Below are 24,011 nucleotides of genomic sequence, written 5' to 3' on the forward strand. Positions count from 1 at the left end.
CCAGTACATTGTTGGTTACTCCAGATTCTAATACCTTCCATCTCATCAGGAGAATAACATCATTGGGTTGGAAATTCATTTAAGTCTTACAAAATTCAAGAATTTATCTGTTAATTATCCCATACATATTTACTTTTCCCCATCAATCATAAAGTAACACTGGACAACAAAGATTTTGCTTCCTACATACTTTTGGGTATATCTTGTGGAGTGTGGGCTGCTGATCATGAGAATTACTATGAAATTTCCTTATTACTTACCTTTTTATAATCGCCTGTATTTGTTATTTCAGTTCATAATTTGAGTCTGCTAAAATGTTGCCCACAATGTGAGCTGAAAGCTTTCTCTGTTGTTCAAACATGCTTAGGCAGGGCATGGTGCGTGGCAGGACCAGTTTTAGAAAGGCTGTAAAATCATCATGCTCACACTGTTTTATGCATTGTGTTTACATGTATATCAGTTTGTGATCACATTGATGCTCCTGCTCTACACACATACCATATTGTGTGTACTCATTATAATAAGGTATGTGTTTTCAGGACAATTTGTGATAGCAAAATGTCTCGCCAATGTTGCAACAACCGTGACCAAGACAAAGCCTGGGCTCCCCACATCTATTGTACAACATGCACTGTCGATCGTAGAGCTTGGCTCTGAAGTACTGGGAAATCAATCTCGTTCACTGTCTTGATGATGTGGTGAGAGCAGAAGGATCGTGTGACAGACTGCTGCATCTGTCTGAACGGTGTGTCTGGTTTCTCTGCTAAAAACAAGAAAGCCATTGAATTCGCCAGTCTTCCTTCAGCTATAAGACCTGTGCCGCATGACAATAGTCTTCCAGTACCAAAGCCACCAGAGACATGGAGTCTAGAAGAGGCCGACAAAGATGTCATGATTCACGAGCCAGGAATGGAAAATGATACTGATACCAATTTTGAACATTTATGTTGAGTGAGCCTCATTCTGATAAGTCAATCTGAGTTAATTGACTTGGTTAGAGATTTGGGTTTGTCAAAGGTGAAAGCAGAATTACTGTGTTCAAGACTGCAAGGATGGAATCTGCTGTCACCAGGCAGATATGCTCATAAAGGATTTCATTATTTGAGAGAGAGATTTCCCAGAATAACTGATGCCAAGATTAAGGAAGTCATTTTTTTTGCCATCAACATCAAGCAGTTTGAACAGCTTCCAGAGGGGCTGGAGAAAGGTGTTCAAGAATGTTGTTGAAAATTTTGTTGGCAACTACAGAGTACCAAATTACATGCAACTGGTTGACAATATGCTTCAAGCAAATGAAGACTATGAAGTGCAGCATGTCACTAAAGATTCATTTTCTGCATTCCCATTTAGATTTCTTCCCTGCAAATCTTAGTGCTGTCAGTGATGAGTGTGATGAAATGTTTCACCAGGTCATTATGCTCAAGGAGAAACGGTATCAGGGCAACTAAAATTCATCAACACTGATTGATCATTGTTGGACGCTTAACTGAGCAGCCTTTGACACTGTGTACAAATGAAAATCATCAACAAAATATTTTTAGCTTAGTTGAACTATTGCAAAGTGTCCCCACCATTATGCAATTAATTGCATTGTATTCAATAAAAGTTCATTTTTAGTTTCTCCAAATTCCTACGTGATGATACAAGTAGTCTGCAATTTTTTCGTTTAGCTTCAAAAACCACAAAGGCTAAGGAAAATTTCAACTGGTGGTTGTAACATTAAAATAATGAATTTAACTTTAAATAAAATCCAGTCAAAATGTATTCGTTTTCAGCAAACTAGTATTAAAGTTTCTCCTCATTTGAATATTTATGTTTGCATGGTTACTGTAAATTATTTTTAAAATTTATTGATTGGTTCTGAGTTTTTATTTCACTACTTATTACAAACTGCTTTATTGTCAACTTTTATGAAACAATTGATGCACAGATTGATTACTAGGGATATTTTGAATAAATAACATTTGAGACCGCAGTATGTGGAAACCCTTTGCTTGTGTGGGCATTTATGCTTTTGACTTTGTGATAAGAATCTGTTCAGCTTTCATGTGCTTCTGAGTTAATCTGGTGACAGCTTTCCATTTGGATTCATGTGAACATTAGCTAGTTAGGCCTAATGAGAGAAAATTATAGCAGCTCTGAACTTCAATAAATATTGGAAGAAGAAAGGGAGTCAGCATTTTTTTTTCTTGTTTTTGAAAATTAAAAGCCAAATTTTGGCAGATGCAATCGGGTCTTAGACTTAGATAGGTACATGGAGCTTAGGAAAATAGAGGGCTGTGTGGTAGGGAAATTCGAGGCAGCTTCTTAGAGTAGGTTACATGGTCAGCACAACTTTAACGTGCCTGTAATGTGCTATAGATGCTCAGTGTTTAATACTTTTCAAAAAAAAATTGCTGTCCAGTGTAATTGAGGTCTTCCATTATCACTATAATGTACTGTTCAATCAGCGTTGTTGTAGTTCCTGTATTGTTTAAGTCTAACCAAATAAATTTTATACTTAAAAGCTTCCAAGTCTATCATCCCTTTAATTTTGTTCTACTTCCTCTGAAAATGTTGTAACCATGGATCTCCTTGAATACCCTATCTCGCTTACTGCTACTCAATTTTAGTTCAGTTTGCAGCTATCTCGTAATTGGGATCTATGCTTTTGCACTCAATACTCAAGATAGTCCACAACAAATTTACCTACTGCCTGATCCTTTTTACTTTAGAACTTTCTTTATTCTAATTATGTGTGCCCCCCCCAAATAGAAACATAGAAAACCTACAGCACAATACAGGCCCTTCGGCCCATAAAGTTATGCTGAACATCTCCCTACCTTAGAAGTTACTAGGTTTACCTATAGCCCTCTATTTTTCTAAGCTCCATGTACCTATCCAAAATTCTCTTAAAAGACCCTATTGTATCTGCCTCCACCACCATTGCTGGCAGCCCATTCCATGCACTCACCACTCAAAAAACTTACCCCTGACATCTCCTCTGTACCTACTCCCCAGCACCTTAAACCTGTGTCCTCTTGTGGCAACCATTTCAGCCCTGGGAAAAAGTCTCTGGCTATCCACATGATCAATGCCTGTCCATCATCTTATGCACCTCTATCAGGTCACCTCTCGTCCTCTGTCTCTCCAAGGAGAAAATGCCGAGTTCACTCAACCTATTCTCATAAGGCATGCTCCCCAATCCAGGCAACACCCTTGTAAATCTCCTCTGCACCCTTTCTATAGCATCCACATCCTTCCTGTAGTGAGGCGACCAGAACTGAGCACAGTACTCCAAGTGGGGTCTGACCAGGGTCCGAAATGGCTACAACATAACTACTCTCAGTCCCTAAATTCAATTCCACAATTGATGAAGGCCAATACACCATACGCCTTCTTAACCACAGCATCAACCGGCACAGCTGCTTTGAGCATCCTATGGACTTGGACTCCCAAGATCCCTCTGATCCTCCACACTGCCAAGAGCCTTACCATTAATAATATATTCTGCCATCATATTTGACCTACCAAAATGAACCACTTCACACTTACCTGGGTTGAACTCCATCTGCAACTTCTCAGCCCAGTTTTGCCCAATGTCCCACTGTAACCTGAAAGCCCTGCACGCTATCCACAACACCTGCAACCTTTGTGTTATCAGCAAACTTACTAACCCATCCCTCCACTTATTCATCCAGGTCATTTATAAAAATCACGAAGAGTAAGGGTCCCAGAACAGATCCCTGAGGCACTCCACTGGTGACTGACCTCCATGCAGAACATGATCCGTCGACAACCACTCTTTGCCTTTGCTCACAGTAATTTGTATCTTCTCTTGCCTTCTTCAGTCTGCTGCATCTTCTAGTTATATACACAACCAAAACACCAATTCTCCAGGCAATAATTAGTTTTGGTCTTTTTAAGCTGTTCAAATTGTACGAGTTCCAGTGCATCAAGAATCCAAGTCCACCTATTTGCATTGTTTCTGAAACAAGCATTGACTTCTCATGTATTCCTGCTTCTCTGTTCACTTGTGTATGTCACCAGAAGTATGTATCTGCTTTCAAACTTCCTAACTCCTAAAATTTTGACCTGAATGTGAAACAAATGTGAATCCTTGTTGTTGGTTCCAGTACAGAGCATGACTTCTGGCTCTTTTTTTTTTTACGAATTTGGAAATGTTCATTGAGGCAAATGACAAATTGTTTGCTTGCTGACAAAGTTGTGCCAAAGGACACATGTTAAAACTAGGGTAAGAATAGAATCACTTTAAACATTGTTAGTTGCCATTAATACTATTAAGGAGAACTAAATAATTGAGTCATAAACAACACACACAAAATGCTGGTGGAACCGCAGGCCAGGCAGCATCTATAAAGAGAAGCACTGTCGACATTTTGGGCCGAGACCCTTCGTCCCAGGGTCTCGGCCCAAAACATCGACAGTGCTTCTCCTTATAGATGCTGCCTGGCCTGCTGTGTTCCACCAGCATTTTGTGTATGTTATTTGAATTTCCAGCATCTGCAGATTTCCTTGCATTTGCTCTTTAGAGTCATAATCAAATTTTGTTTTTGGAAGGAGCAATAAGATAGTCTGAGAATGAGTAGTTTAGTTGATATTGAAAGAGTCCAAAGTAAGGAATCCGTAAGTCCTTGCTGTAGAATGTGTGAGTTTACTCCGGGTGCCCCTGTTTCCTCACACAGTCCAAAGGTTAGTGTGTTAATTGGTCATTGTAAATTGTTCCGTGATTAGGGTAGGGTTAAATTAAAGATTGCTGGGAGGTGCGGCTCAAAGGGCCTATTCCACGCTGTATCTCAATCAATCAATAAATAAATGGACAGACTTTTTTCCCTGCAGAAAATCAATCTGTTTCATTTTGGTTTTTAGTCAAAATTTGGCAGTTTTCTTGATTTAGTTACTGCTTTGCTCTGGATCGTACTTAATAGTTATAGCTTGGCCATTTAATTTTGTTAGTTCTTGCAGTGTTCCTGTTGCTGATTTAATCAAACAGTAATGTATTTTTTTCTCTCACTAGGGTCTGCTGAATCTAGAGACTTCAGTTCTTCGTCATCTGCCACCTCCTCTGCCTCCTCAACCTTGTTTACTCCAATCAGAGTACCAAGGCCTGGAATTGTGTCATTTGCCAAAAAGAAGAAAACAAGTGCGATCTACTTTGTGATGCTTGTTTGGGCTATTGCTATAGTGCAGATCTGGCTGAATCTTTGGATATTGGAGCTGCTTCCTGTTCCAGTAGCTGGTAATATATTTGACTCTCAAACAACTGGTTGATGTTGTTTTGTTAGTTAAAAACACCAGAATGAAAATAATCCTTATTAGTCATTAGTCCATATGCCAAAAATGAATGTACCGTTTAATAATGGCCCCTATGACTGTTCCTTGTGCAGCTATCAACTGTTCTATGAAGTTAATGTCTTATGTTAACTTTACATTTCAGCCCCAGATCCCTTTTTCACCACCTTGAGATTTTTAGTACATAAAGCATTTGTGATAGATGATCCCCAAATGTTTTCTAGATCTTGTTTGTAAGGTATATGTTAGGTGTAGCTCCAGCTTTGTGAGAGGGGAATGATTTAAAAGGCAATTTCTGCACATTAGGGTGATGTGTATCTGAAACAAGCTGTTAGAGGAAGAGGTTAAGGCAGGTACAGTGACAAAACTTAAAATACATTTGGACAGTACTGTGTATGGATGGGAAATGTTTTGAGGGATATGGGCCAAACAGAGACAAATGGCCATAGGTTTGATGGCTATTTGCTTGGCATGGGCATACTGGACCAAAGAGCTAGTTTCCACGCTATAAAAATCTTAGCTTTTAGAAGGAAACTGTGGCAACACTTCAGGGGAGAAAACAGTATATGTTGGGATCCCAGAAAATCGAGCACTCAACTGTACTTACTACTATGCACAGAATGGCAAAATTCCAGAGCTGAAAAAGATGGTTCTTTCCATAACCAGTATCTTAAATTGCCCTAACCCCTCCAGCAGTGTTTTCAGGCAACAAGTGTGAAATACTCCAGATCCTGTTTTACATCAAGGTCATTAGCACTCATTCAAATACTACTTTTTCATAACCCTTGCTCCTCACATTTTTAATGTCACATTTGTTGCAGGATTCATTTCACCTTAGCTTTGAGTCCATGTTTTTCCTACTTTTCCTAGATGGTTTCTCTGATTAAATGTGGTCGATAAGACCCATTTCTTGCTTCCACTATGCTACTGGTCCCTGTGCTAATGGACATTGTAGCTTGATCTCTCTGACTCTTGTCAAATTGCCCTTCTTTCACATCACCAGACTTTTTAAGTGCATTACTCCATCCAACTTGGTCAGCACTATTCCAAACAGAAACTTTTCCCTTTGTTCTTGTGGACATTACCAGCTCACTCTTATCAGTGTTTGACTATATTCAAGGATTGGTACTACAGATTTACAATATAATATCTGTTTCTGTTTTCTTTAGATATATTTTCAGCATATTTTTCCTTTCTGTTTTGTGCTTGCATAAATCTCCTAGCCATAGTTAGGCTGAGAATCAAGGACTTGTTCGGAAAAAAGAATCTGGTATGTGCACAGAATGTTTCGTTCAGGGGAATGACTACAGTGAGATCATTGTCTCACTGCTGGTGACATTGGTTGCAACAGGAATGCTGGCTTTACTATTTAAAGTAAAGGATTTTCTATAGTCTCTTTTTGATTTTTTGATTTTGTTCTTTAGTCCTTTATCTTTTCCACCTATTACCTTCCAGTTTCTCACTTCATCCCCATCCTCCACCCACCTCACCTGGTTTCACATCATTTGCCAGCTTGTACTTTTTCCCCTCCCGGCGCCTCAACTTCTTATTCTGGCTTCTTCCCCCTTCAGTTCAAAACATTGACTGTTTAATCTCTTCCATACACGCTGCCGTAGATTGGCCAGGTTTCACGACCTTCGAGGAATGTAGAAATGATGACTGCGTTATACTTCCGGATCTTGGTGTCACTGTGTAGATCATGATTGATGAAAATGTGCTGCAGCATTTCCTTTAAGTAACTACTCTGTGCTGAAGGATCCTGTGACAAATGTCAGGATGAATTTTGGCTCTGAGATGGGTAGCTCGTGAGGTAACAGAAATGGAGTCAAAGAATAATAGAGCAAGTTGTCAATCTAAGCTAATCTCATTTGACTGTTTGGCCCATATCCCTCTAAACTTTTCCTATCCCTGTATCTGTCCACGTGTCTTCTCAGTGTTGTTACTATGCCTGCCTCAACTACATCCTCTAGTAGCTTGTACCATGTACACACAGATCCACTAAGTGAAGAGTTGCTACTCAAGTCTCTTTTATATCTTTTTCCTCTTGCCATAAACCTGTGCCATCTAGTTTTTGATTATCTTTCTCGGGGGGGGGGGGGGGAACTGTTTGCATTTACCTTTTCTGTGTTCCTCATGATTTTATACTCTTAAAAAGATCACCCCTCATCCTCAAGATCCAGGGAATACAGTCATAACCTACCCAACCTTCCCTATAAACTCAGGCCCTTGAGTTCTGGCAACATTCTCATAAATCTCTTTGCAATCTTTCCTGCTTAATTATGTATTTTCTATATCAAGATAGCCAACAAAGTACACAATACTGGAGGTACAATCTTACCAACATCTTGTACAGCTGCAATGTAAATCAACTCCGATGGAGTCATAGAGCACTACAGCACAGAAACAGGCACGTCCCCCCATCTAGTCTGCCGGCCTGTTCTTCTACCCTGTTCCATCTACCTTCACTTGAACCATAGCTGTCGATACCTTTCACATCTATGTACATCTCCAAATTTCTCGTCAATGTTACAATTGAACATTCATCTACTACTTCCACTGGCAGCTCACTTCCAACTCACTCCACCCTCAGAGTGAAGGAGTTCCCTCCACTCCAGATTACCCTTAAATATTTCACCTTTTACTACAAACCTATGACCTCTAGTTCTAGACTCACCCAACCTAAGAGGGAAAAGCCTGCAGGCATTCACTCTCAGTATACACAGTGCCCTAACTGAAGGTCAGCGTGCCAAACACTGCCTTCGCAACCCTGTGATGCCATTTTCAAGGAGCTGTGTAATTGTATTCATAGGTCCCTCTGTTCTAGAACATTCTGTAAGGCTCGATTGTTCATTGTAAAAGTTCTACCCTGATTTGACTTCCTAAAATGCAACCCTCACATTTATTTGAATTGACTGTCATTTACCATTACTTGGCCCACTTTACATAGCTGATCAAGATTTACCCTGTAATTTTTGATTAATTACTTTGCTGTCTATGATGTCACCTATTCTTGTGTCACGAGCAAACTTACTAACCATTGTTGTCCATTCCCATCCAAATAGTTTGTATAAATGACAAATAACAATGGGCTTAGTACTGATCCCTGTGGTACACCATTAATCATAAGCCTCTGGTATGGAAATCGGCCTTCCACTATCACCATCTGTTTCCTACCATCAGGCCAATTGTATATCAAATTTGCTAGCTCTCTTGGACCCCTGTGTGATTTAACCTTCAAGACTAGCCTACCATGGGGACCTTGACAAATGCTTTGCTAATGTCCATACAGTTATATACATCACTCTGCCTTTACAATCCTTCATGTCTAATGCTCTCCAAAGTCTCAGGAACTCTCAGCAGTGATTTGAGGTTGGCCTGAGGCAGCCTTGTTGAGGACTTTGTTTTGTTTGATGTTGAGAGAAAATTTGAGGCTTTGCTAACCTGTGCAAAAACGATATTGAATGGATTGAAAGCCGTTATCATTGTGCATGTGTCATGGATATTCTGAAGAGGGCAAACATGTCTGGTCTGAAGATGAAAAACATGATTGAAGAAGTGATATGACCTTGTTTAATCTTAGTTGGAATGAAAAACTGGCCCATCTGCTGCAGCATATTACAGACAACAGTATGGTCCACTGATTATGAAGAAGTCTTTGGACCTTAATTTATTTGGTGTGAAGCTATTCAGAAGACCATCACAGTCATTGCAAATAAGTAAAAGTGCAATAGATCCAAGAAGATTGAGGTTATTGCTAATAAACATGGTGTGTCCCCTTTCCAAGTTGCAGTCAAAGTTTCTTTTCTGAGGAAACACTTCAAACCAAAGATGAGCTAACTTTCCTTAAGGAAAGCATAGCTGGATGGAAGGATACTTAGAGCACTATGCCATGTATCAGTACAAAAACCATCCCTCAATGCTCTGAAAGAGAACCTCTTGCTAACCATCTGACCCACCCCATTGTCAGTTTCCTTGAAATGAGACTCATCATCAAATCTGAGAAAAATAACTGGCACAGAATCTGGTATAAAGAGAAAATTCAAGCATTCTTGAGAAAAGCCAACATTGTTACAATCTTTAAAAAAGGAAGTAAATTGGACGATAGAAGTTGTTGTGGCCTTTTTTATTCTCTTGTTCTTGTTTGTGACCAGGTTAAGAACCAGCAGAAATGGAAAACACCTTGGAGTCTGGTACTACCATAAACTAATAGTGTTTGTTAGTAAACTAAGCAGTACAGTACTATAAAATGCAAGTATATGAAACAGGTTAGCAATGATATATACAGAAGTGTGGAAATAGGAACCAAAACCACGCTCTTTCAGAGCCAGGGGTAAATGGATACAGTCTTACGATATGATGCAGAGTTCAGTTCAGTTTGAGGCAGTTGTTGGAGAGAGAGACAGAGGTGATGCCGTTGCCGTCGATCTTCCCGTTGTCTTCCTGTTGTGGTCACCGACTATGACCATACCACTTACGACCATTCTTCAGAGGTGGGCCTGTCACCCAGGCAAGGGTGGACACACAAGCAGTTCCCCACCGGTCGCACCTTTACTCACTGCAAGCCACTGATTTCCCCAAATTGATCCTCCAAAAACCCCACCTTCACGTGGGTGCACCAAGGTCGTTCAGTGTCCCATGGTGTGTCCGCCTATGTCTCAGCAGACCTGCTTTTTATCTCCACATGCTGGACACCAGCTGTCCATCAACCGGCTCATCCCAGCTGTCTCTGCAGGAATCTTAACAAGCAGGCAAAGTGTCCTTGGAGAAACAATCAGCCGAGGAACCATAACATTAAACCTTGTCTCTCTCTCTCTCTTTCACATCTGCGCCGGATGCCTCTCCCCCCCCCCCCCCCCCTTAATAGCAGCACAGTTCATAGGGTCAATTCTGGACCCCATCACAAACTCGGTTTGCACACCACATTTTTTATAGCAGGAAAATTCCTACTTCTATATTTGTGAACTAATGGCCTACCCTTGATTTTAAAAGAAATCATGCCAGAATCTCATTGCAGATTGTAATTAGCTACTGGATAAGGGTGTGATCTTCAATGTCAGCCAAATCCAGGATATGTATTTGAACAAAGTCACAACTTGTGTAGAGATATTAAGAAGGTCTTTAAGTCAAAATAGAAATCTGAAATAAAAGCGGGAAATGGTGAAAGTAGGTCATTTGGCATCTTTGCAGAGAGGATGACAATTTCAGTCAGTTGTTCTTTTGCAATGTTTCCATCATTTTTTATTTTCATTTCATTTTTGGTCTCCCCTTCCTGTTTACATTCTTGAATAAATTATCACATCTATATCTGTGTTCATCTGCACATATTAGAATCCCTCCTGCCAAATCTCAATATTTACCGGCGTTAAAAAAGCCCTATCAAAAGACATTCTCTGTAAATTTTAATTGCCAAGCATTCTGTTTCTCGTGTCTGCATCCTTTAATCTAACTAACTGCACCATTCTCTTCCTATGCCTCTCTACCAGCTAAACATGATTTCCCTCATTTTTTTTAAGTCTTAGCAATCTGTATTTTAGGATGTTTATCTTTTATTGGTTTTGGACTCATTACTCTTGAGTCTGCTAAGTATGTTTGTATTCCTGTGTCTCATCAACATACCATGTCTTGTCAATATCATTTCTGACTTCAAGTCAGATGAATATATGAATGCTGATAACATTTAGATCTACTTCAGCTGTCTTGATTCTATCAGTGCTTCTGCTCAAATGGTTTATTTAACATACAGTCCTAGATGTTTTGTATTTATGTAGTAAAAAGTCCATAATTACTTTATCCTGGTCCTGAACTGCTGTTTCAGATTTAGCCAAATTGATTTCTGGTTGCTATTAAGTCATAGATGCATTTCAATGTGAATACAGCCTACTTCTATTTTCAGAACACATTAACCTTCTCTATCTAGTCATAACCTATCTGTTAATCTATCAACTTCTTGTCATCTATAGGGTCAGTAGTTCTATGTTTTTGTTGTAACCATCCATCACTCTTCCACTATAAAAATCAGCTCACTTGAAGGTTTCTCTCTCAAGTCCCTCATGGATTTATGATTGAAACAGTCATGTGTTCAACTCATTTTATAGGGTCATTCTTCCGCTTGCTCAGAAACTGTGGTCAGCTGTTAAGAACTTTGTATTCTCATTATTTGGACATTTTTGTGCCTGCCATTTTGATAAATGTATCTGTGAAGTATCCTTGGATATATTTCTATTTTTAAAGTTCCATAGAAAGTGTTTTAAGATGAACAGTGGATTCCAGTTAATTGGGACACATCGGAACCCATACACTTTGGTCCAGCTAAGCAGCTGACCCTATATTAGCCAAAGTTTTTTGGAAATAGGAAAAAGGCAAACTGTTGTTTAACTGAGTAAAAATTATGCTTTTAAATGAAATACAGAACAAATTAGAACACAACTGATATTACTACAGTATTATAAAACTGTGTATGAGTTCTAATAGTTATCAATGGAAGAATTCATCAATACAGTGTTCTTTTGATTGTAAAAGAACAAAATCAGCACAGACACTTAGTGCAGATAATGGACTTCCTTCATTGCCTTCCTGCATAAAGTCAAAATAAAAAACAAATAATCAAAAAATCACTGCTTTATCCATCAGTATCCAACAGCCCAAGTGGAGGAAATAACACTAACACATGCAGCTGATGTTGTTTAAGAACTATTTACTCCTTATGTCTAATGGCCGTTTCTAGTGCTTCTAAGCCCGAATGCCTGAAACCACAGTGAGCAAAACAGTTCTGAATTGTCTTACTGCTAATTCTCACCAACTATCAGTGACAAAAATCACTGTTATTTGAACACAAACATACGCAACTGACACTACTTAAAAACTCTTTGCCATAAGCATGGTGTAGTGCCTAACGGTCACACAAATTACACTAGTTAGAAACCGTTCGGCAACAGTCTTCTGCCCCAATTAGGCAGCATAGTGGCCCAAATAAACAAAGGGAATCCCAGCTATCTTAGCAACATAGATTTTGTTCTTTTAGAGTTGACCCAAATAAACGGCTGCTCAATTAATCGATGGCCCAATTAACGAGAATCCACCTGTAATATGATGGAAATAGAGGTCTAGTTAAGCATTATAAAAGCTGCCATTGTTGGATATTTTCCTATTCAATGTGTTGCAATATGTTTATGAAGTATTCTTAATTTGTTTTGATGACAGTTTGGGGACTTAAGAAATTGGTCCTACGTTTTGGATTAATAAACTTTGCAGAGAGACACATTAGTAATTATTGGAAGATTCTATCGGCCTTTGTTAAAGACAGACAAGATGCTCTAGCTCCAGGACCCATACGAGGACTTGGAAGAATTGTTATAAAAGCTGACAGTAAGGTACAGTTTACTGAACATATTATTCTAACAAGACTATTTTAGATTGTCTCCTTCTTTGCCTGGCTGACCAGTAATAGGGAGGCTGCTTCTGTTACTGCTCTTGATGAAACCACTAATTGAAGCACAAGAAATAAGTTCCTGATAACCTAGACTACCTGCAGGCAATGTTAATCATGATTAAATAGTTCAAAATTAGATTATTTTAAAAATAAATGATCTCCAGAAAAACAATAATTAAATTATGTATGTGCATTTCAGATCTAGCTTTAGTTAAGCATTTGCTTCCCATTTTTATCTTTATTATCTGTTGAAGAAATTGATGCTTAGCTGTTAAATTTTACCCGGAAAAAAATTAACATCACAATTAATTTTGAGGTTAATTCTTAGATCTACTTTCTTATGCCTTATAAAATGAGTCTAATGCATTGAAGCATTTAGGATTGTTCATATTGTTCCAGCCAAAGTACCTTAACATATTCAATGAAATAATAATTTTAACAACTTAAATAGTTGCCACCGATTTCTCTTTCCAACTTATTCAAAATCTCTAATAGGAGGCACTTCGAATTTGTAGATAAGACAATTTAACCATTCACATAACATTGTTGCATGTGTGTATTCTAAGTTTAGTACATGTCTGTATGTTGGATCTTTCTGTATTTTCTGTTTAATATTAACCTAAATATCCAAAAGAAACAAATACAAAACATTATGCTTTCACCTTGATTCATCCCAAAAGTTACAGTTTTTTGATTATCTTGAAGAGCAATCCATCACTTTGATACTTACATACTGATTGCCATCATCACTTGATAAAAATAATTATATGGAAACTAGACTTTTTATTTTTTAAACTTGTGCTCACTCCCTCAGTTTCAGGTTTACTTCATCATGGCAAATTTTCTAGCTTCACCTTATAGCCTCCTTTGTTGTAAGGTGAACAAACTTTTGGTCTTTAATCTCTGCACAGTACTTATGTGCCTTAAACTGAGTGTTTCCTTAGTTGCTGTTTTCTGTACTGTTACCAGAATGTGGATACCTTTATTGTAATGCACCACCCACTCATCCCTATTCTCAGTCACTTGTCTCAAGCTGTGTATTGCATTTATTTTGCTTATGAATATATATTTCAAATTAGGCTATTTGACCCATAAATCAGCTTTGCCATTCAATAATCACTGATTTATTTTCCCTCTCAACCCCATTCTCCTGTCTTCTCCCCATAACCATGAGTCATAGGAGCAGAATTAGGCCATTTCAGCCCATTGAGTCTGCTCCATCATTCCATCATGGCTGATTCCAGATCTCACTCAACTCCATACATCTGCCTTCTCGCCATATCCTTCGATGCCCTGACCGATCCGCCTTAAATATACACACGGACTTGGCCTCCACTGCAGTCTGTGGCAGAGCATTTCACAGATTTACTGATCTCTGGCCAAAAAATATCTCTCCTTACCTCTGTTCTAGAGTTGCCCCTCAATTTTGAGGCTCTGCCCTTTAGTTCTTGATACCCCCACCATTGGAAACATCCTCTCCACATCTACCCTATCTAGTCCTTTTAACATTCAGTAAATTTTGATGAGATCCCCCTGCATTCTTCTAAATTCCAGTGAGTACAGGCTCAAAGCTGCCAAGTGCTCCTCATATGTTAACCCCTTCATTCCCGAATCATCCTTGTGACCCTTCTCTTGACTCTGATGACAACATATCCTTTCTGAGATATGGGGCCCAAAATTGTTGACAATACTCCAAGAGCAGCCTGACTAGTGTCTTATAAAGGCTCAGTATTATCTCCTTGCTTTTATGTTCTGTTCCCCTTGGAATAAATACCAACATTGCATTTGCCTTCTTTACCACAGACCCAACCTATAAATTAAGCTTCTGGCAGTCCTGCACGATGACTCCTACGTTCCTCTGCACCTCTGATTTTTGAATCTTCTCCCATGTAGATAATGGTCTGTACTATTGTTCCTTTCACAAACATGTATTATCATATATTTCCCAATGCTATATTCCATTTGCCACATTTTTGTCTATTTTTCTAATTTGTCTAAGTTGTACTACAATCACTGTGCTTCATCAGCACTACCTACCCCTCCGTATATCTTTATATCATCTGCAAACTTTGCCACAAAGCCCTCAATTCCATTATCTAAATCATTGACAATGTGAAAAGCAGCAGTCCCAATACTGACCCCTGAGGAACACCACTAGTCATAGGCAGCCAACCAGAAAAGGCCCCTTTTATTCCCACTCATTGCTCCTTTGCCTGATAGCCATTCCGCTATCCATGCCAGTATCTTCCTTATAACACCACAGGATTTTATCTTGTTAAGCAGCCTCATGTGTGGCACTTTATCAAACGCCTTGTGAAAATCCAAGTAAGTGACATCCACTTTCTCTCCTATGTCCATCCTTCTTGTTACTCCCTCAAAGAACTCTAACAGATTTGTCAAGCAAGATTTCCCTTTACAAGAACCATGCTGACTTTGATTTATTTTATCATTAGTCTCCAAATACTTTGAAACCTCATCCTTAATAATAGACTGCAGCACTTTCACAATCACTGAGGCTAGCCTAAATAGTCTATAATTTCCTTTCTTTTGCCTTCTTCCCTTCTTAAAGCATGGAGTGATATTTGCAATCTTCCAGTCCTTCGGGACCATGCCAGAGTCAAGTGATTCTTGAAAGATCATGTCCATTGCATCCATTTTCTCTTCAGCAACCTCTGTCAGGACTCTGGGATGTAGTCCATCTGGCTCAGGTAATTTACGCACCTTAAGAGCCTTGAATTTGCATATCACTTTTTCCTTTGTAAAAGCAATGGCATTCACTCTTGCTCCCTGACACTCATGGACTTCTGCCACACTGTTAGTGTCTTCCACAGTGAAGACAGGTGCAAAGTAGCCATTATGTTCATCTGCTATTCCTTTGTCCCCTATTACCACCTCACCAACATCATATTCCAGAGGTCCAGTATCAACTCTCACCTCCCTTTTACTCTTTATTATAACTGAAATCTTTTTGTATCCTGCTTTATATTATTGGCTAGTCTACCCTCATATTTCATCTTTTCCTTTCTTATAGCTTTTTTAGTTGCCTTTTGTTGGATTTTAAAGTTTCCCAATCATCTGAATTCCTACTCAGTTTTGCTACCTTATATGCTCTTTCCTTGGATTTTTTGCAGACATTTGAGGGACATATCTGTCCTGCGCCTTGTGAACTATTCCCAGAAACTTCAGCCACACCTGCTCTGTGATCATCCCCACCAGTATCCTCCTTCAGTCCACTTGGGCAAGCTCCTCCCTCATACCTCTGTAATTCCCCTTTTTTTCCCATTGCAATGTTAATACATGAGTGTTGTGCTTTTCCCTCTCAAAGTGCACTATGAATTCAAACGTATTATGATCACTGCCTCCTAAGGGTTCCTTTACATTATGCTCCCTAATAAGATCTAGGTTATTACACAATTTTCAATCTAAGATAACCTTTTCCCAAAGTAGGGTCAAGCACAAGCTGCTCTAAAAAACCATCTCATAGGCATTCAACAAATTCCCTTGCTTGCGATCTGACACCAACCTGAATTTCCCAATCTCCTTGCATATTGAAGTCACTCATTACAATTGTATCATTACCCTTAATGGGCATTGTATCATGCCTTTTCCAGCTCCCTTTTGCAATCTCAACCCCATATCTTGGCTACTATTTGGAAGCCTATGTATGATTCCATTATGGTTTTTTTTACCCTTGCCATTTCTTAACTCCACACACAAAGATTCAATATTCTCTGACCCTGTGTCACCTTTCTAAAGATGTAATTCCATCTCTTACCAACAGAACTGCACCACCACCTATACCTTCCTGCCTGTCATTTCAATACAAAGTATATCCTTTGATGTTAAGCTCCCAACTATGGCCTTCTTTCCACCACAACTCAGTGGTGCCCACAATGTCATACCAGCCAATCTCTAATTGTGCCACGAGTTCGTCAACTTTGTTCCAAATGCTATACATATTTAAATACAGCACATTCAGTCCTGCATTCTTCACTGTTTTGAATTTTGCCTCTGTTGTACAATTCAACTCTTAGCACAGTCTGCATTTAACCCAATTAGTGGCTTGTCTTCCTTACATTCATGTTACACCCAAAATCTACTTGTAACCCGGCTGACTCATCCCCTGACATAGTAGTTTAAACCACTCCCAACAGCTCTAGTAAATCTCCCCACAAGAATATTGTCCCCCTCAGATTTAAGTGCAAGCGCAACCCATCCTTCGATACAGGTCCCACTTGCCCCAGAAGAGGTCCCAATTATCCAGAAATCTGAATCCCTGCCCCCTGCTCCAATTATTTGCCACCTCATTCTCTTCCTATCCTCACTGTTACGTGGCACAGATAGCAATCCCAAGATTACTACCCTTGAGGTCCTGCTTCTCTGCTTCCTTCCTAACTCTTTTTTCATGACCACCTCCCTTTTTCTTCCTATGTCGTTGGTATCTATATGTACTACAGCTTCTGGCTGGATATTGTGGCTGTGTCCAGAAACATCTCAGAGCCTGGCACCTGGGAGGCAAGCTACCATCTGTGTTTCCTTTTTGCGTCCACTGAGTCGCCTGTCTGTCCCCATGATTATATAGTCCCCTTTTACTGCTGCCATCCTCTTCAATTCCCTACCCTTCTGAGTCAGGGCCTGACTCAGTGCCAGAGGCACGGTCACTATAGGTCATTCCCCCCTAACAGCACTCAAAATGGAATACTTATTGCTGAGGGGGACAGCCACAGGGGTGCTCTCCACTATCTGACGTTCCCCCTTTCCTCTCCTGACCTATTTACCTGTCTCCTGTAGCGTTGGGCTAATTACCTCCCTGTAGCTTCTGTCTATCACTGCCTCACTTTCCCTAACAAGCCAAAGGTCATTGAGCTGCAGCTCCAGTTCCCTAACACAGTCTCTGAGGAATTGCATCTCGATGCACCAGATGCAGATGTGGCCTCTGGGGAGGCTGGGAATCTACTGGAAATCCCCCATCTGACACCCAAAACAGAACAGTATCTTTGTAGACAATCTCCCTATTCCCTTTAGAGTTGAATAAGAAATAAGGAATGAACCTCCCTAGACACCGCCTGTTCTCGCTTGAAGCCCTGTTTGAGCCAAAGCCTTCCTACTCTGACTCAGACTCACAATGACTGCTCCGCTAGCCAGTACCGCTCTTTTACAAAGACTGGGTTTCCCATCGAAAATCTTTGTTGGACCTACACAGGAACGCTTCTGTTGCATCTGCACAATAGTACAATCAACAACTTCCATCAGAAACTTGCTGCTTTTTCAGCTTTGACACTTACTCATCAAGAACCTATCAATCTCCACTTTAAGTGTATCCAATGATTTGGCCTTGTCAGCTGTCTGTGGCAATGAATTCCACAGCTTCATCACCATCTAGCCAAAGAAATTCCTCTTCATCACTGTTCTATTCTTCTCTTCTGAGTCTGTGCCCTAGACAGTCCCACTATTGTAAAAATCTTGTCCATGTTGTCTCTATCTAGGCCTTTAAATATTCAGTCTGTTTCAGTGAGATTCCCTCCCCTGCCCCTCTTTTTTTTAAGCTGCACATCACAGAAGTTGCCATCAATTTTCCTCTGTTATCTGTTGGCATGGTTTTAAAAGTGATACTGGAACATAACAAGTATTATTTAACAATTACATTTTTTTAAACAAAAAAGTTTCTTGAGTCTATCTCGACCAATATTGTTAACCAATGAAAACACAAAATGCTGGCAGAACTCAGCAGGCCAGACAGCACCTATGGGAAGAGGTAGTGACGACGTTTCGGGCCGAAACCCTTCATCAGGAGTGAAGTAACATGGGATGGTCGAGGAGGGATAAGAAGTGGGGGGAAGGATAAAGTAGAGAGCTGGGAAGTGATAGGCTGGAGGGAAATGGGCTCGGGAGAAGGTGGAAAATTATGGGAAATTAAAGAGAAAGAAAGGTAGGGCTGGGGGGAGATTATAGTGAGGGGAGAAAAAAGTGAGAGAAAGAGAACCAGGCTAAAATAACAGATAGGGATGGGGGTAAGGGAGAGGGCAGGGGTATCAACGGAGGTCTGTGATTTGGATGTTCATGCAGGGATGAACAGACCTCCGTTGATACCCCTGCCCTCCCCCTTGCCCCCATCCCTATCTGTTATTTTAGTCTGGTTCTCTTTCTCTCTCTTTTTTCTCCCCTCACTATAATCTCCCCCCAGCCCTACCTTTCTTTCTCTTTAATTTCCCATAATTCTCCACCTTCCCCCAGCCCATTTCCCTCCAGCCTATCACTTCCCAGCTCTCTACTTTATCCCTCCCCCCACTTATCCCTCCTCGACCATCCCATGTTACTTCACTCCTGATGAAGAGTTTCGGCCCGAAACGTCGTCACTACCTCCTCTCATAGATGCTGTCTGGCCTGCTGAGTTCTGCCAGCATTTTGTGTTTTTATTTATTTCCAGCATCTGCAGATTCACTCGTGTTGTTAACCAATAGTCCAAGATAACATCTTCACCAACCGTACAAAGAGGCTGTAGGCTGAAAAAAGCCTGGAAAGAACAGGCAACTTTGATTGAAAAGTTCCTTATACATACTGTACATTCTCAAGATTGGGATTTCCACAACTTTGTCTAGGTCTGTTTGAAACTGATTAGCAGGGATCGTCAACAACATTGTTACTACTAGGATAGTAGAAAACAATTCCTCTCTTCACATCTCAGAAAAAAAATTATTCTTGGGTTGCTCATGCTAAATGGGCGCAAGAGTGTTACCCAGAGGCTGAACTCGTGGCTCTGCATAAGAAGATTAAGTGGTGACTTGAACCAGAAACATTAACACTCATTTAGTACCAATCACCAGAGGTTATCACTTCTCCCATTTGTTCCTTTCAAAGTATTTCATCTTGTAAAAACTTCTTGATAATTTCACCTAACAGATACTCAGCTCACAGGCTTGAAGTTCTCCCTGGTTGTCTCTGTGCACAGTTTAGTTTGATGTTATGTGAACTGTTTGCCAATGCTGAGTTAATGCTCCTTTCTGCAATGATCCAACAAAAAAAATGTTTGTGCAGGTTGAATAGGTAAGATTTTCATTGGCTTTTGACCTAAACTGCCTTTATTACGTTTTATATTGTGAATTTTTTTCATCAGTAACTCTCCAATTTGTTCTTCTTCCAAAAGCTGTGGCATTGGCTTAATAAGCAGGTAACTAGTAGGCTGCTGTTTCAGATTCAACGCTTGCTGCTTCAATCTGTTAGCTCATTAATTTAAGCATGGATTGCGTAATTTTCAGATTTTAATGGACTCAATTACTTTTTCATTGTTAGCAGCAAGGTTTCCAATTTCTTTTGTTAATTATCTTGATTTAAACCATGGGAGGGTAGGTTTTAATATATGTATCTCTACCAACAAAACATTGTAGATGCTGAAATTAATTTTAAAGCAAAACATTTGCACCCAGAATTACTCCAAGACTTTGGCTGGCACACTTGTGTTCATGAATTTTTTCCAGCCTTTTGCTGAACGGTTTAAAAATATGTTTCTGTTAAGCCACCAATATTTTATGTTGGATAATTGTTTGAACATGGGTCAGATGTTTCAGGTCAGGTGAATCCTATAGTACTTCCAGAAAATTGTCTTGCTACTAAAGAGCCAGTTGCTCATCGGAGGACGTATATTAACAAACTAACTTTAATCCCTAACTGTTAAATGCATATCGGCTGTAAATTCTTCAACTTTCATCGTAATGTATTTTTAAAAAACTGTTCTATTTTGTATAGTCCTGATTCAGTGGTTTATTTGAAAAGAAAAATAACAGCTGCTTTGCTAGGGTGGTGGATTTGATGTTTTCATCTACTACAGATTTTTACTTTTACTTTCTGCTTGCATTGCTGACGTGCATGAATGTTCCACATTTTTTAACTGGTAATTGTTGATGTTTGTCCCTTACATTCTAGCAGCCTTAAATGGTGATGGTTTGCTTAATTTATGATACTGACCCTGATTCAACATAAAGAAACTTGTGCTATTGGAAGAGCTATTAAAGCTGCTGATTAGATGAAAAATATATTACAAATTTGTTTATACATCACAATCAAGAAATAAGGGAAAACATTTATTCATTTCTTAATATTTATTGAGAAAAGTATTTCCATTAAGTTTCATAATATACTTAATTTGTATGTGGGAGAGAAGGGCATGTTAATTTGATGTGCTTGGCATGACCATACAATATTTTAATTGGGGGAAAAAAGAAAGCAACCTGAACTAACCTTAAAAGTGAAAGAGGGTTTTTCAGGTGTCTGCGAACTGCTGTACTCTGTCGGGGTTTGCTGTGCAGATCAGCCCTTAGTCTCTGAATGAAGGAGCTTCTTTGGTGTCAGCCCCACTCTACTGACAAGGGGGTGGTCTGTGTCGCAGTTTGCACTGTGGTAACTGTGAGTGCCAAGGACGCTGTTCAGGTCCCTGTGCCGGGTGATAGGTTGAGCTGATGCCAGTGGTTGGACTGTGAATGTCTCTTGGAGACTTTGTGCCATTCCTTACACTGAAAGTACATGTTGATGATGCACAGTCCAGAATGGCAGCACAGCTCTAGCCCTCTCTGCCCATTCTCGTTCACCTTGCTGATGCCATGATGGCCAAGGCAAGAAGGCCATGCTTCGTGGTCAGCTCCAACTCTGGCATTGAAGTCTCCCAGCAGGTACAATCTTCCAGTGCTTGGGATTCTGAATATTGCCTCATCCAGAGCTTCATAGAACTGGTCTTTGGCCTTAGGTGAAGAACAAAGTGTTGGGGCACAGTTGCTTCGGAGGTTTACAGGACCAGAAAGCAACAATAAGCAGAGAGCAAGGATCCTTTTTGTTCTGCCTGTTGGTGATTACATGCTGGTGATCATTACATTTTGTAATAATCAATAAACCAAATGTTAGGAATCAAATGACCTTGCCTGGTGTCTCAGGGCTTGGTGTGTCTGCAGCTCTTCCACATAAACTTAAGGCTTACACAGTACTGTATGTATACGTCATTTTGGCCATTGAACATGCTTGATAGCAACCACTTTCAGAATGCCAAGTAAAATAGAAGTATCCCTATCTATTCAAATGCAAATTTTGAAAGAACTGGCCAAGTACTTAATTTATATTGCCCCAAATTTACCTAACAGATGTCAGATATTTACTGACAAAACATTTATACAAGACGCATAGACGTTTATTATAATTTAGTTACCTCAAACTTCACAGTTCTAAGTTTATAGGTCCCTAGATGTATGCATTGCACACTTTCAAATGTTTATTCAGGTATCTTTGAAAATGACCAGTGTTTCTGTTTCCTCTATTTTTTTTTGCAATGAAGTCCAGTTCCATGTCACACTTCTTTTTAAAAAAATTTTTTAAATTAGTTTTTCAAAACATTTTACAAATTTAAAAACCCAAAATCCCAATGAGGAACATTAAAACAGTGCAAAATTAAGCATACAATAACAATATGTTACAAAGGAAGAGAATTTAGCAAAAAAAAAGCACCTAAATTAAAGACAAGCAAGCTTAGTGTCCTTCCCAAGCCCCACAACACAAGAAAAAACAACAGCAACTCCAGACCAACCACAACACAATATAGAGAGTATAAGTCAGGACAGCCAAGCTCCCAGACTGTGAATACACTCAGCAACAGAGGATAATAATGCCTTCTACCAGAAAAAAAAAGAGCTGAAAGCAAGGGACCGAAGAGAAAAAAAAACCCTAGTCAAGAGGAAGGTTATGAAAGTACTCGATAAAAGGTCCCCAGACCTTATGGAACTTTAGATCCGAATTGAGAACTGAATAATGAATTTTTTCGAGGTCCAAACCGGCCATGATGTCGTTAAGCCATTGAGCATGAGTGGGCGGGGCAGCATCTCTCCATCTGAGGAGGATCAAGCGTCTAGCCAGGAGAGAGGCAAAGGATAATATTCGACATTTGGTCGGACCCAGACATAAATCTGTCTCGCCCCAAAAACCGAACAGAGCAATTAAGGGGTTTGGTTCTAGGTGCTGATTCAGAACACACGATAACGTAGTGAAGACATCTTTCCAGAATTTCTCCAAGCTAGGACAGAACCAGTACATATGGATGAGAGAGGCCACGCCCCTCTTGCATTTATCACAGAGCGGACTAACGCTAGGGTAGAATCGAGATAGTTTAGATTTAGACATATGGGCTCGATGAACAATCTTAAACTGTAAAAGGCAGTGGCGAGCACAAAGAGAGGTTGAGTTAACCGATTTGAGAACTGAATCCCAGCTCTCCTCAGATAAGGAGATATTTAAATCCTGCTCCCAGGCCATTTTGATTTTATCTATGGGGGCCTGTCATAAGGCCGCTAGTTTATCTCGGATGATTGATATTAAGCCTTTACCTAGTGGATTCATGGAAAAAAATAGGTCCATAGCATTTTTCGCAGGCATTTCAGGGAAGTTAGGAATTAAAGGAGCAATAAAGTGTCAGATTTGGAGATCCATGTAATGTATCTATCAAACTTTTGTGTTCACCTGGTCTAAAACCTTAATTTTTTTTATATTTATATAAATAAATTTTCTCACATTACCCTTGTTATACAAAAAATAACCTCATGCCAGTTGTTCTCTCCTCATTGCTATAATTCTTCAGCCCTAGTGTCATCATAAATTTGTTTAAAGCAATCACATTCTTCCTGAGATGTGGTGATCAGAGCTAGAACTCTAGCTGTGGCCTAATTAATATTCTTTCAGCATAACTTCCCTACTTTTGAGCATTACACATATTCATTGCACTGGGCAATGGAGGGACTATCCCATGGACCGAACAGCCTAATTCTGCTCCTGTGTCTTATGGTTTTATTACTTTCTAGTATTGAACACTTAAAAATATCTATTTCTCTGGGTGAGTTAGTATGCTGCATTTATCATACATTTCCTCAGCAAATGCTCTCTTTTTCCAGATTGAATTATATTTGGCACTCTTGTATGCTTCGAAGCAACCTAGAAATTTCTTCATCACCATATGCAAATACTTCCATAAATGATTCAACTAACAAATAATATTAAAATATTTGGAGTTATTCATTAATAACTGAATGCAATGTATGTTTCATTAGTTTAATTATGGTTAGTGTTCGAGTGAACGTAGATGTTTGATGAAATGGAAGAATTATAGGAAGTACATGCAGAGCAATATGGTGTAGGTAACCGTAGAAAATAATTGACAGTATGATGCAGTAGTAAGAAAAGAAAATATACATCAGGAAGGGAGGCTCAATTATTTCATGGAAACGGGTTTTTATGTTAGTTTTGGAGGAAAGAATTTGCTTTC

At 39.5% G+C, this 24,011-nt stretch overlaps 1 protein-coding gene across 1 annotated transcript in view; it reads left to right on the forward strand.

Moving 5' to 3' along the window:
- Positions 1 to 24,011, forward strand: part of tmem245 (transmembrane protein 245) — a 118,838-nt gene that overhangs the window by 35,641 nt on the left and 59,186 nt on the right. The window contains exons 5-6 of the mRNA XM_059972482.1: positions 5,018 to 5,239; positions 12,493 to 12,662. Of these exons, the coding sequence (XP_059828465.1) occupies positions 5,018 to 5,239; positions 12,493 to 12,662 (392 nt within the window). The remainder of the gene's footprint in view (positions 1 to 5,017; positions 5,240 to 12,492; positions 12,663 to 24,011) is intronic.

The sequence above is a fragment of the Hypanus sabinus genome, chromosome 6 (assembly GCF_030144855.1).
Source record: "Hypanus sabinus isolate sHypSab1 chromosome 6, sHypSab1.hap1, whole genome shotgun sequence".
NCBI classification, from domain to species: Eukaryota; Metazoa; Chordata; class Chondrichthyes; order Myliobatiformes; family Dasyatidae; genus Hypanus; species Hypanus sabinus.